Raw genomic sequence first — 14,563 nt, forward strand, 5'->3', positions numbered from 1 at the left:
ACATTTTGAAAAAACAGAGGAACCAACTCGGAAGAAGAAGGCAACTTAGGCAGGGGAACCAAATGGACCATCTTAGAGAAACGGTCACACACCACCCAGATGACAGACATCTTCTGAGAAACAGGAAGATCCGAAATAAAATCCATCGAGATGTGCGTCCAGGGCCTCTTCGGGATAGGCAAGGGCAACAACAATCCACTAGCCCGAGAACAACAAGGCTTGGCCCGAGCACAAACGTCACAAGACTGCACAAAGCCTCGCACATCTCGAGACAGGGAAGGCCACCAGAAGGACCTTGCCACCAAATCCCTGGTACCAAAGATTCCAGGATGACCTGTCAACGCAGAAGAATGAACCTCAGAAATGACTTTACTGGTCCAATCATCAGGAACAAACAGTCTACCAGGTGGGCAACGATCAGGTCTATCCGCCTGAAACTCCTGCAAGGCCCGCCGCAGGTCTGGAGAAACGGCAGACAATATCACTCCATCCTTAAGGATACCTGTAGGTTCAGAGTTACCAGGGGAGTCAGGTTCAAAACTCCTAGAAAGGGCATCCGCCTTAACATTCTTAGAACCCGGCAGGTAGGACACCACAAAATTAAACCGAGAGAAAAACAACGACCAGCGCGCCTGTCTAGGATTCAGGCGTCTGGCGGACTCAAGATAAATTAGATTTTTGTGGTCAGTCAATACCACCACCTGATGTCTAGCCCCCTCAAGCCAATGACGCCACTCCTCAAAAGCCCACTTCATGGCCAAAAGCTCCCGATTCCCAACATCATAATTCCACTCGGCGGGCGAAAATTTACGCGAGAAAAAGGCACAAGGTCTCATCACGGAACAATCGGAACTTCTCTGCGACAAAACTGCCCCAGCTCCGATTTCAGAAGCGTCGACCTCAACCTGAAAAGGAAGAGCAACATCAGGCTGACGCAACACAGGGGCGGAAGAAAAGCGGCGCTTAAGCTCCCGAAAGGCCTCCACAGCAGCAGGGGACCAATCAGCAACATCAGCACCCTTCTTAGTACGCTTAGAGCATGCTGATATAACATGAGTTGAATCACCGCAATAGAAGCACAACCCATTTTTTCATCTTAAATTCTGCCGTTCACTTCTGGACAGAATTCTATCACATTGCATATTCTCTGGCGTCTTCTCAGTAGACACCGCCAAATGGTGCACATGTTTGCGCTCCCGCAGACGCCTATCGATCTGGATAGCCATTGTCATGGACTCATTCAGACCCGCAGGCACAGGGAACCCCACCATAACATCCTTAATGGCATCAGAGAGACCCTCTCTGAAATTCGCCGCCAGGGCGCACTCATTCCACTGAGTAAGCACAGCCCATTTACGGAATTTCTGGCAGTATATTTCAGCTTCGTCTTGCCCCTGAGATAGGGACATCAAGGCCTTTTCCGCCTGAAGCTCTAACTGAGGTTCCTCATAAAGCAACCCCAAGGCCAGAAAAAACGCATCCACATTGAGCAACGCAGGATCCCCTGGAGCCAATGCAAAAGCCCAATCCTGAGGGTCGCCCCGGAGCAAGGAAATCACAATCCTGACCTGCTGAGCAGGATCTCCAGCAGAGCGAGATTTCAGGGACAAAAACAACTTGCAATTATTTTTGAAATTTTGAAAGCAAGATCTATTCCCCGAGAAAAATTCAGGCAAAGGAATTCTAGGTTCAGATATAGGAACATGAACAACAAAATCTTGTAAATTTTGAACTTTCGTGGTGAGATTATTCAAACCTGCAGCTAAACTCTGAATATCCATTTTAAACAGGTGAACACAGAGCCATTCCAGGATTAGAAGGAGAGAGAGAGAGAGAAAGGCTGCAATATAGGCAGACTTGCAAGAGATTCAATTACAAGTACACTCAGAACTGAAGGGAAGGGAAAAAAAAAAAATCTTCAGCAGACTTCTCTTTTCTCTCCTTTCTCTGTCAATTAATTTAACCCTTTTTGGGCCGGTCAAACTGTTATGGTTCTCAATGGCAAGAGAACATAGCCCAGCAAACATAAGTACTAGCTCTTGGAAGGATGGAAACTAAACTGACCATGAACTAAACCTGCCGCACAACTAACAGTAGCCGGGTAGCGTAGCCTACGTTTTTTATCCCTAGACGCCCAGCGCCGGCCGGAGGACTAACTAATCCTGGCAGAGGAAAATATAGTCCTGGCTCACCTCTAGAGAAATTTCCCCGATAGGCAGACAGAGGCCCCCACATATATTGGCGGTGATTTTAGATGAAATGACAAACGTAGTATGAAAATAGGTTTAGCAAAATTGAGGTCCGCTTACTAGATAGCAGGAAGACAGAAAGGGCACTTTCATGGTCAGCTGAAAACCCTATCAAAATACCATCCTGAAATTACTTTAAGACTCTAGTATTAACTCATAACATCAGAGTGGCAATTTCAGATCACAAGAGCTTTCCAGACACAGAAACGAAACTACAGCTGTGAACTGGAACAAAATGCAAAAACAAACGAGGACTAAAGTCCAACTTAGCTGGGAGTTGTCTAGCAGCAGGAACATGCACAGAAAGGCTTCTGATTACAATGGTAACCGGCATGGAAGTGACAGAGGAGCAAGGTTAAATAGCGACTCCCACATCCTGATGGAAACAGGTGAACAGAGGGGATGATGCACACCAGTTCAATTCCACCAGTGGCCACCGGGGGAGCCCAAAATCCAATTTCACAACAGCCGCCCTACTCACCATGGTCACCATGCGGCTTGTCCTTGTGTCAGTTCAGCTCGGAGTTTTGACTTGCGCAGCATTCCTCTGCACTGCTGCAACAGCAACAATTGCTTCCATTTGGCCTTAGAGATGTGTGGCAGGTCTCTGCAGGAATTTAACCCTGCTGTGTCCTGCAGAGACTAGGTTCCCTGGCCCATCCTGCATCATCAGACTCTATATTAGGCAGCTCCTTCCACTACTCCTTGCCCAAACATTGGTCTTGACCTTGCTAGCACCTAGTTTATGCATTCCACCATATTTTGTTTGTGGTTAATAACCCAGCTTGTTCACCTGTCCTGTTTGACTTCTCTTCTCCTGACTTTGGCTACGTGTATCGAATCTCTGCTGCCTGTTCTGACCTTGAATTGTCTGATCATGTCTTTGTCTTTGACCCTCTGTAGTACATACCCACGTCTTTGTCCCTCAGGTCAGCTGCTGCAGTCCCAGGAACTGCCCTGGAGTAGTATCTGGTGTCTACCAGTGGCCCAGACTATCCTCACCGTCAGAGGCCCTAGTAAAGACCTGGTAGACACCCAGTAATGCCCTTTCATGGTAAACCCAGCCCATGGTACAGTGGGTCCATACTCACCAATGTTACAATACCCTTTGGAATAGTTTATTTAGACAGAAGCATCACACCACAATTTCCTTTTGGCAAGAGCCACCAATTAAATTAGAACTATAAGGTGAAACATTCTAACAATCGGTTGATAGAGTTAAGGCTGAGCACAGTCTGTTCTTTACTGTGCTATACCTATGGAGAAAAAAACAAGCAAACAAATAAAATCCTCTAAGTGTTCTGAATCACTGATATCCCGAGAAACCATTGTGGTCCCTGAACCTCTAAGCTTCTCTTTGACCTAAGAGCCATAAGGGAAGCATAAAAGATGGCTCCCTTGGCACTTTATGCTAGCAATACAACAAAGAGGACTTTAGAAAGGCTGGTTTCTACCTTCAAATAGTTCAAAGCCCTCCAGTGTGTGGATCGGAAAAAGAAAACTCCTTGGCAAGGTTTGTTACCCAGGAGTAAACACCGAGCTTCATCCTGTAGTGATTAGGGAAGCAATATATAAAGTATGAAGCACAAGCTGTACGGTAAATATAATTGGATTGGTGTGGGCCTGAATAATAAAAGGGGTTGTGGCAGTAATATATCTATCTCTGGATCTATCTATCTATCTGGTATTTGCCTTTACTATAAAAGTAAAAAACATGGATATTAATGTAATTCTAAAATAAATAAGAGATTATAATATTTACCTATCTGTTTATGTCTATCTATTTATCTACCTATCATCTATCTATCATCTATTATCTATCTATTTATCTATCTATCAATCATCTATCTATTATCTATCTATTATCTAGGAATCCAAGAAAACAGGAGCAGCACACCGTAGTTAGTAAAAAAAGTAGCTCTTTTTTCTGCTAACTACAGTATGCTGCTCCTGTATTCTTGGACTCCTGCATACAAGGTTTGGTCTTTGCCTTTGGGAGCTTTTTTGCACCCGGACTCTCCATTTTTGCTTGTTGTGCTGCTCTGTTTTTCTATATCTATCTATTATCTATCTATCTATCTATCTATCTATCTATTCATCTATTTTTCTATCCATCTATTCTATATAAAAAAAAATACTTTCTCACTCCTTTGTGGGTTGGTTGTCCATCCTCATTTTCGGCTCCTCCTGGGAGTTTGAGGTTTCTGCCCAGGATCTTAGTTGTTCCCAGCATTGCGCTTTTCTGGACAGAGAGCTGGAGATGTTGCTTCTGGGATCTGTTGTAGCCGTTCTTCCAACGTAGTGGTCACTCACTGCTCCAAGTGCTCCTATCACCACTGAAATCGCTGTTGCCTTCACCTTCCACATCTTCTCCAGTTCTCCTTTGAGGCCCTGGTATTTCTCCAGCTTTTCATATTGATTCTTTCTGATGTTGCTGTCACTTGGTACTGCCACATCTATTACCATTGCTGTCTTCTGTTTCTTATATACTATCACCATATCTGAGAGAGAAAAAACACAAAAATTGAGCTTGGTTTAGGTTAGTACGCATGCAGCACATAAACGCATGTTCACATTGGCCATAAAGCATAAAAAACCTACAAGAAGCAAAATGAGCAAAAACCCTGCTGTAACTAAATAAGTAAAAAGCAAAAGTAATACTATTTTTGATCAAAAATAGCATAAAATCTATCCCACCATCGACAAGGTGACTCTGATATGGACGGTCCTACACTGTCTAATATTAAAAACCGTACCATGTTACTAATGAGGGTCAGTAGATATAAATACTGATTAGCCTTGCGTAGCACTGGGGGATTTATAGTTGCTCAGTGATGCAGAGGACATTAGATATTGTTAGCAGCGTCCCAGACAGACCAACATTACAGAGCTCAACATGATCTTACTTGATGTATAAGAGTTAAAAGGATTTGTGCTTTACTAGAGATGTGCAAATCTCCCCATATTTATTTTGAGCAGATTTTCTTGTTTCGGCCAGCAGATTTGACATGATATAAATCTTAAGTAATCTGATTGCTGTAAAAAAATGTTTAGTATGCTGTGAGATCTCTCCAGATTCCATAACATAATAAAAAAGGCTAAAAAATTTTACTCACCTATCCTAAGCCGTCATATGTCCTACAGGTCATCTCCTACAGCGCAGCGTCAGCTCCCCGGTTCTCTGCACCAGTGTTTGGTTCTTTTTGTGCTCCCTTTCGGCACTTAAGCCTGTGATTGGGCTCACACATTCATTAGGATGGGCGATGCAGATTATTGATGTCAATGATGTGCGTCTTTCCTCACGTGATTGCATGAAGCCAATCATTGGTTTCGGAGACAGAAGAACCAAAGACGCAGAGGATTGGCAAGCTGTGTTGTTTTAAGGATGATCACAAGAATGGAGGTCCCAATGTCTACTTTGTGAATGTAGTGGTGGAGAGCATGTGCGACCATAGCGTATTCACTTTCTAAGAGAAGGTTGGTCACACATGCCTACTACCACTTTATTCAAGAAGGGGACTTTGGACCTCCTCTTCTTCTGACTGATGGGATTCCAGTGATCCTGCACAAAGGTGATATATCTTACTTATGGGGTATCAAACAATGCATATTTACAGATACCCAAATAATAAAAAAAATAGTTACAATTTCTATTTAATTTCTACTCCAAAAATTTTCCAACACCAGTTTGTGAAGTTTTCTAAACATTTGTGCCTTGCTGCTTGTTACAATAATAGACTTTTGGATTAAAGGGAATTTTCTGGATTAGGCTTTGAATTTATTCGGGCAGCCATATTGGTAGCAAAAAGCTGATGCCAGAATTGATCCAAAAGCATCTGGGTCATCAGTCGTTGTACTGGACCATTCAAGAAATCTGGCCAAAAAGAAAATTCCTTGATCCTTGAAAGACTTGGGCAGTGCCCCAGTGTAGTTTATGTGCCAGAGTGCCAGAGGGGATGCTGGTTGCACCAAATCTAGCATTTGCCATCATCGGTGTACAGTTGAGGCATAAAACAGTTAACTTTTGACAAACCGATATACATTATTGTAACCAACACTGTTTTATTCCCAATACAGAACCACTATTGTCCTCAGGTTGTGTGTGGTATTGTATATTATCTCCATTAAATTCAATGAAGCCGATCTGTAATATCTGACGTAACTATTAGATGAGTGTGGACATGTATCTCGGAGAAAGTTGACACTTTTTTCTCTAATTATGGATGACCCCTTTAACAATCATGCTATTTCAAATTGTAAAAGAAATGACAATACCCTTTCCCCAATGCAACAATCCAAATGCCTTTCTTCACACATGCAATGTGCTATGCAGATTGACTCAGCTCTCAAATTAATACTTATGATTGCATTATGTTTAATCCTAGAGCCCGCTGACAGACCTCCGGTTCTTTTGATTGCAAACTCAGAAACAATTGAAGTGCTGGATATTAATGGGGGCAAAGCGCTCAATAGGAGTTCTAGAAATGCAAATGGAATTCACACGCTGGATTTTTTTTACGATGAAAACACAGTATGCTGGATTGAATCCAAAAAGTCTTCTTACCAACTGAAGTGCCACAAAATCACCAAGACCTGGACCTTTACGGAAGAAAGAACAATACACGTATCACAATATCTCCACAGTAAGTAACAGCCCATCTGTTTCTTAATGGAAAAAATAAATAAAAAATTGTAAACTGTAATTGTAGTAAATTCCCATGGGGCAGAGTGTTACATTGTCTATACAGGCCGAAGCAAATTATCACTATGTGATTATGATTTCCAGCAGGACCCTTTGACTCTCCAAGAAGATCATATGGTAACAATCCAATGTACCTTAAAACTATTGAACTTTAAGGGTTATATGAAACTAGATGGTGGCCCGATTCTAACGCATCGGGTATTCAAGAATATGTATATACTTTATTTATGAAGATTTAAGAATAATGCAATGAATACACAGGATTTTCCGGGTAAAATAAAGTATATACATTATCATTAAATTTTATTGCTCATAGAACTTAATACATCTTATCTTATCTTATTAAACAGATCATCAAAATATATAAACCATTACATGAATATCTAACTGTATTTAAATAAATCATCGGACGAAAGAAGTAGATCGACACTATAATATATATGTTAACAATATCAACCCAAAATATTTTTGTACACCACATTGACTGACTGAACGTGTTCAGTAAATGTGAGTGAACTGTATCGCACTGTGACTGACAGAACGTGTTCAGTAAACGTGACTGAACTACGTGGCACTGTGACTGACAGAACTTGCTCAGTAAACGTGACTGAACTACATGGCACTGTGACTGACAGAACTTGTTCAGTAAACGTGACTGAGCTACGTGGCACTGTGACTGACAGAACGTGTTCAGTAAACGTGACTGAACTACGTGGCACTGTGACTGATAGAACTTGCTCAGTAAACGTGACTGAACTATGTGGCACTGTGACTGACAGAACTTGTTCAGTAAATGTGACTGAACTACATGTCACTGTGACTGACAGAACTTGTTTAGTAAACGTGACTAAACTGCGTGGCACTGTGACTGACAGAACTTGTTCAGTAAGCGTGACTGAATTGCGTGGCACTGTGACTGACAGAACTTGTTCAGTAAACGTGACTGAACTACATGTCACTGTGACTGACAGAACTTGTTCAGTAAACGTGACTGAACTACGTGGCACTGTGACTGACAAAACTTGTCCAGTAAATGTGACTGAACTACGTGGCACTGTGACTGACAGAACTTGTTCAGTAAACGTGACTGAACTACGTGACACTGTGACTGACAGAACTTTTTCAGTAAACGTGATTGAACTACGTGTCACTGTGACTGACAGAACTCGTTCAGTAAATCTGACTGAACTATGTGGCACTGTGACTGACAGAACTTGTTCAGTAAATGTGACTGAACTATGTGACATTTTTACTGACAGAACTTGTTCAGTAAACGTGACTGAACTACATGGCACTGTGACTGACAGAACATGTTCAGTAAACGTGACTGAACTACGTGACACTGTGACTGACAGAACTTGTTCAGTAAATGTGACTGAACTATGTGACACTTTGACTGACAGAACGTGTTCAGTAAACGTGACTGAACTACATGGCACTGTGATTGACAGAACATGTTCAGTAAACGTGACTGAACTACGTGACACTGTGACTGACAGAACTTGTTCAATAAATGTGACTGAACTGCATGTCACTGTGACTGACAGAACTTGTTCAGTAAATGTGACTGAACTACGTGGCACTGTGACTGACAGAACTTGTTCAGTAAATGTGACTGAACTACATGTCACTGTGACTGACAGAACTTGTTCAGTAAACCTGACTGAACTACGTGGCACTGTGACTGACAAAACTTGTCCAGTAAATGTGACTGAACTACGTGGCACTGTGACTGACAGAACTTGTTCAGTAAACGTGACTGAACTACGTGACACTGTGACTGACGGAACTTTTTCAGTAAACGTGATTGAACTACGTGTCACTGTGACTGACAGAACTCGTTCAGTAAATGTGACTGAACTATGTGGCACTGTGACTGACAGAACTTGTTCAGTAAATGTGACTGAACTATGTGACATTTTTACTGACAGAACTTGTTCAGTAAACGTGACTGAACTACATGGCACTGTGACTGACAGAACATGTTCAGTAAACGTGACTGAACTACGTGACACTGTGACTGACAGAACTTGTTCAGTAAATGTGACTGAACTATGTGACACTTTGACTGACAGAACGTGTTCAGTAAACGTGACTGAACTACATGGCACTGTGATTGACAGAACATGTTCAGTAAACGTGACTGAACTACGTGACACTGTGACTGACAGAACTTGTTCAATAAACGTGACTGAACTGCATGTCACTGTGACTGACAGAACTTGTTCAGTAAATGTGACTGAACTACGTGGCACTGTGACTGACAGAACTTGTTCAGTAAACATGACTGAACTACGGGGCACTGTGACTGACAGAACTTGTTCAGTAAACGTGACTGAACTTGTTGACACTGTGACTGACGGAACTTGTTCAGTAAGTGTGATTGAACTATGTGTCACTGTAACTGACAGAACTTGTCCAGTAAAAGTGACTGAACTATGTGGCACTGTGACTGACAGAACTTGTTCAGTAAGCGTGACTGAATTGCGTGGCACTGTGACTGACAGAACTTGTTCAGTAAGCGTGACTGAACTTCTTGACACTGTGACTGACGGAACTTGTTCAGTAAGCGTGATTGAACTATGTGTCACTGTGACTGACAGAACTTGTTCAGTAAACATGACTGAGCTATGTGGCACTGTGACTGACAGAACTTGTTCAGTAAACGTGACTGAACTATGTGGCACTGTGACTGACAGAACTTATTCAGTAAACGTGACTGAACTGTGTGACACTTTGACTGACCGAACTTGTTCAGTAAACGTGACTGAACTATGTGGCACTGTGACTGACAGAACGTTGTTCAGTAAACATGACTGAACTACATGGCACTGTGACTGACAGAACATGTCCAGTAAACATGACTGAACTACGTGACACTGTGACCGACAGAACTTGTTCAGTAAACGTGACTGAACTACATGTCACTGTGACTGACAGAACTTGTTCAGTAAACGTGACTGAACTACGTGGCACTGTGACTGACAAAACTTGTCCAGTAAACGTGACTGAACTACTTGGCACTGTGACTGACAGAACTTGTTCAGTAAACGTGACTGAACTACGGGGCACTGTGACTGACAGAATTTGTTCTGTAAACGTGACTGAACTGCGTGGCACTGTGACTGACAAAACTTGTCCAGTAAACGTGACTGAACTACGGGGCACTGTGACTGACAGAACTTGTTCAGTAAACGTGACTGAACTGCGTGGCACTGTGACTGACAGAACTTGTTCAATAAACGTGAGTGAACTATGTGGCGACCAATCAGCGACGTGGGATTTCCGTTACAGACAAACAGAATTAGACAATTATATAGTAGATTAGCAAAAAGTTATGTATTATTATCCCCTGTCTGGTATTGCAATACGAGTGATGAAACTATGATGGAATACCAGGCACAGCCTATGGACAGAAAGGTGATGTTTCTCCACTTTTTTAGTATTATTATATGTACCCTAGAACTTTGAACATGAGTTAGAACACTCATTTTTATCACTAGATAAATCAAAGGGGTTGGCTAACCATAACATGTTATTAGATATCCACAACATAGGTGATAAATTGCTGTTTACTTTTGGTTCAACTACTGGGACCTTCACTGATCATAAGAACTAGATTTGAGCCACCACCCTCTTTCTGTTGATAAACCTATAATTGTGCACGCGGACAACTGCTCCATTCATTGTCTATGGGGCTGATGAAAATAGTCAAGTGCTCTACTCGTCTGTTGCCTTCATTTTCATAGACAGTGAATGGAGCATTGGTCCACATGCACAATCATCGCTTCTTTCAAATGGCGGACTCTATAGCCCGGTTCTTGAGATTATTGAGTCATAGAATGTTGGAGCTGGAATAGACCTCCAGGATCATCGTGTCCAACCCCCTGCTCTATGCAGGATTCACTAAATCATCTCAGACAGATGTCTGTCTACCTCTGGGACAGACGTTCTAGGGTATTTCAGCTATTAGGCCTCCAATGAGAAGAAACATATTATCTATTTTTTGGATTGATCATAACTTTTTGTGGTGGGCCAACCCCTTGTCCTCATTTGTCTTTATTCACTGAAATATACCATTGCACCATATGAGGCCCAGAGTAAGTAGAAAGAAGTTGCATCTGGATATGTATGCACCTTCTGCCATCATTGGAGTAGGAGACTGATCTCTTGATCCAGGTAGATCATGGCGACCCCATTTTTGTTTTTTCTTTCTCTATGTAAGCTAATACTAGATGGCAAAACACTATATAAAGTTTGTGTCGTTGTCCATACCCAAGCACAGAATGACTTTTTACCCTGTACCGTATTAGTCACATGGGTGATCCCACCTATTCCCATTTGGATTCAACAAAAATGTTGAACTTCTTGATAGTTTTTCCTGCCATTCTAGACTAACTGGTGCTATAGAAATAAATAATAATAATAATTAATCTCCAATTAAAGCTTCCATGCCAAAAAAGGCAAGCAGAAGAGCCTCAGACCAAACTAATCTGCTCAACCACTTATACTGTCTTTAACCAGTGACCTTAATTTTTGGCGGCAAGCTTCTGTTTGTTAGCAGTTCCCTAAATCACTGTATAATACATTTCAGTAAATTAAAGATTAATTGAATTACAGCCAAAAAACACCAAAGGCTTATTTTCTATCCACATCTTTAAAGTCTGACCTTTCATTTATTGATTTATTTATTGTATTTAATCAATAAGGATAAAGATTTATGTGCAGTTTTGGAATTTACAAAACCTAAGAGAGAAACAAAATGAACATATCCCCTGCTGTCAGGAACTAAAAAGTAACAGTGCATATAAATAACATAGGATACTTAGTGAACACTGTTTTTGATTAAAAAAAAAATGCCAATCCACCAGCGACAAGGTGTACCCAATCAAGACGGCAGCGTTTCTATAGTTTTTTGAGCACGTCAAGAAATTGGTATCATGAGCCTTTGGAGTTCTAATCTAATTTTGACAAACGTTTAGGCTGGACACATCTGTAATTATATATATATGTATATATATATATATATATATATATATATATATATATATATATTCTGATATGTCATAGTAACATGTTAGAAAATTAGGAAGAAAAATAAATGCAACAAAAACCAGAAAAACCCAATGGAGTTGTTAAACTAAATGATATTTCTCCATTTACACAACATTTTATTTTCTTAGCATTTTAGATGGGATTTCTCATGATCAGTGGAAGATTTCTCATATTAATACATCTCATTCATACATGACTAAACAGATGTTTGTCACGGCATCTTCTGTTCATGTGAAATGACAGTTTCCTAATTGTGTCTATCTTGTTAATAGCCTTAAAATTGTGTCATCTGACATCTCAAACATCTCAGACTTCCCAAGACCTGTCAACAACATCAGATTCAGACATAATACCTGGAGACATTTGTTCTATTAACCTTGAGGAATTGGAAAATGTCCTTCTGGTAATTAGTCATACTCCTGATTCTGCGTTGTATAATAAACAATCTTATTGCTATTAAACCATGTCCCCGATGGACTAGTGATTCAAGTGATGAACAGTACTATTGATTCATTTTGGTTATTTTTTAATGAATTTGCCAATCAGCAGGTTTGGATCCGATCAAGCGCAACTTCTGACCAAACCCTAAAGCATAATAAATGTAGATAAGACAATTAATAAAAAAAATATACTTCCACCAGCCCTCTCATGGCCGTTCAGCTCCTCTTCTGTTTGTTGGTCTTCTTCAGTCTGGAATGATCTCGTCTTCTGCCTGGTATAGTGTCTTCTTTCAGCTCCTGGCATTTTTGGCAGTGACTAGAACGCAAGTCATTATGACATTGAAATATGGAGTGAGGTCTAATAGATCATTGCAACCTTATGATTCACCTAGTAGGCCTCACATTATGTCAATACTTGCATCGCAACCTAGTCTGTAAGTGCTAAAAAAGCTAGTAGTCAAAGGAAGACATGGCACCAGAAGAAGTTGCACCAGACTAAAAAAAACTACCAGAAAAGAGCAGTGTGTGTGGCAGGACAGATGAAGTCCAGGCATGTATGATTCCCCCCACCCCTTCTTGGCCTACTATATCCCAGCAAGTTTGCAGCTGGCCATCCGTCATTTTTCTGGATTTGCACAAAGCGAATCACCCCCCAAAAAATGTAAAGGTAAATTTGATTCAGCTTGAACCAATTTCTAAGTCATTAGCTTTCTAACAACATTGGCATGAGTTTATGCAGGAATAAGGCATGTGATTGTAAGCTCCAATGAGGAGATGGACTGATCTAAATTATTATAATTTATGTTGATCATTGAGCATGCATGATATGGTGGGCCAGAGATAGGATAATATTCTCAGAGGCTTAAAGCTGTTGTCCACTACTCAGCAACACCTATGTTTCTACCAATAAAATAATAGTACTACTACAAAAATGTCCAACCATAAGCAACCAATGGTACTTCCTAAATGCATGTAAACCAACCACTAGATGGCAGTAAATCTCCTGTCATCTATAAAGAAGCCGACCATAAATGAAATTCAAGTCAATTTTATTACAAAAAATAATAATACATAAATCAAAAAAAGAATGACATATATCTAAAAAAGTTACAGCATATCATCTGGGTAATACCCCATGGGAAAGACGTGAGAAGCACATCACTACGCTGTCTTCACAGCATAGAACAGGTAAATATATAGTTAGGACAACCACCTATATTCCTTATATAAACATGCTTAAGTACAGGTGCACACCGCATCCCTTTTAAACTATCTAAGGCAGCCATAAAATCCAGTGACCCTGCCCTGTCTCTACAAATCTATAGTAATGCCCATATCAGCGTGACATAGAGAGGGGAAAGGTACATAGAATAATTACCCTGTGAAGGTCTGAGCAATGTGCGTCCTCCCACGTCTGATTCCCAGCGCCCCAACGCGCGTTTCGCCCTGGCTTCTTCCGGGGGCGCATCCATACCCAGGCAGAGTGATCTAATATAGTGCCCCCAACCAATCCCGTGCCGCCTACATTAACGGTGCTGCCGCCACGCAGTGACCGCCACTCCCCTTGGAAGACCAAGCGGCGCATGCGCAGATCAACCTCACTCTGAGAAAAAGGCACTTCATAACAACCGCCGAGTGACCCGCAAGGTGGAACGCAAGCGGGTAACACCTGTGACGCCGTCTGAAGTGCGCGGAGTGGGAGATCCACGCATGCGCACAATCATCCCGGGGACTGAGGAGAGTAGATCTATAAATATACAAGTAGCCCTAACGCCGTCTGATGATATAAACTAAAGAATATAGGATAATGTTAGTGGTATACCTCCGAAGAGGCAGATACCAAGAAAAGGGGCCAAAAATTAAAAATAATACATATATAAAGTGCATCAGGGAATAATAAATAAAAGTGCATGTTATATCAATGGATGTAGAGTACGTGGTGAACTGATACTTATTCGGATGTATATAAAGTGCAAACAGTGATACTTATCCTAATATATATATAAAGTGCATACTGTGAATAATCATATGTAACAGCGCATGCGCACAATCATACCGGGGACTGAGGAGAATAGATCTATAAATATACAAGTAACCCTAACGCCGTCTAATGATAT

General features: G+C 41.2%; 1 protein-coding gene across 5 annotated transcripts in view; it reads left to right on the forward strand.

The window, feature by feature from the left end:
- The window catches only part of LRP1B (LDL receptor related protein 1B), a 1,636,337-nt gene that overhangs the window by 730,500 nt on the left and 891,274 nt on the right, over positions 1–14,563 (forward strand). For all 5 annotated transcript variants that reach the window (XM_077273024.1, XM_077273022.1, XM_077273019.1 and 2 more), the window contains exon 6: positions 6,635–6,892. In XM_077273024.1, the coding sequence (XP_077129139.1) occupies positions 6,635–6,892 (258 nt within the window). The remainder of the gene's footprint in view (positions 1–6,634; positions 6,893–14,563) is intronic.

This window comes from Ranitomeya variabilis, chromosome 7, assembly GCF_051348905.1.
Source record: "Ranitomeya variabilis isolate aRanVar5 chromosome 7, aRanVar5.hap1, whole genome shotgun sequence".
Lineage (NCBI taxonomy): Eukaryota > Metazoa > Chordata > Amphibia > Anura > Dendrobatidae > Ranitomeya > Ranitomeya variabilis.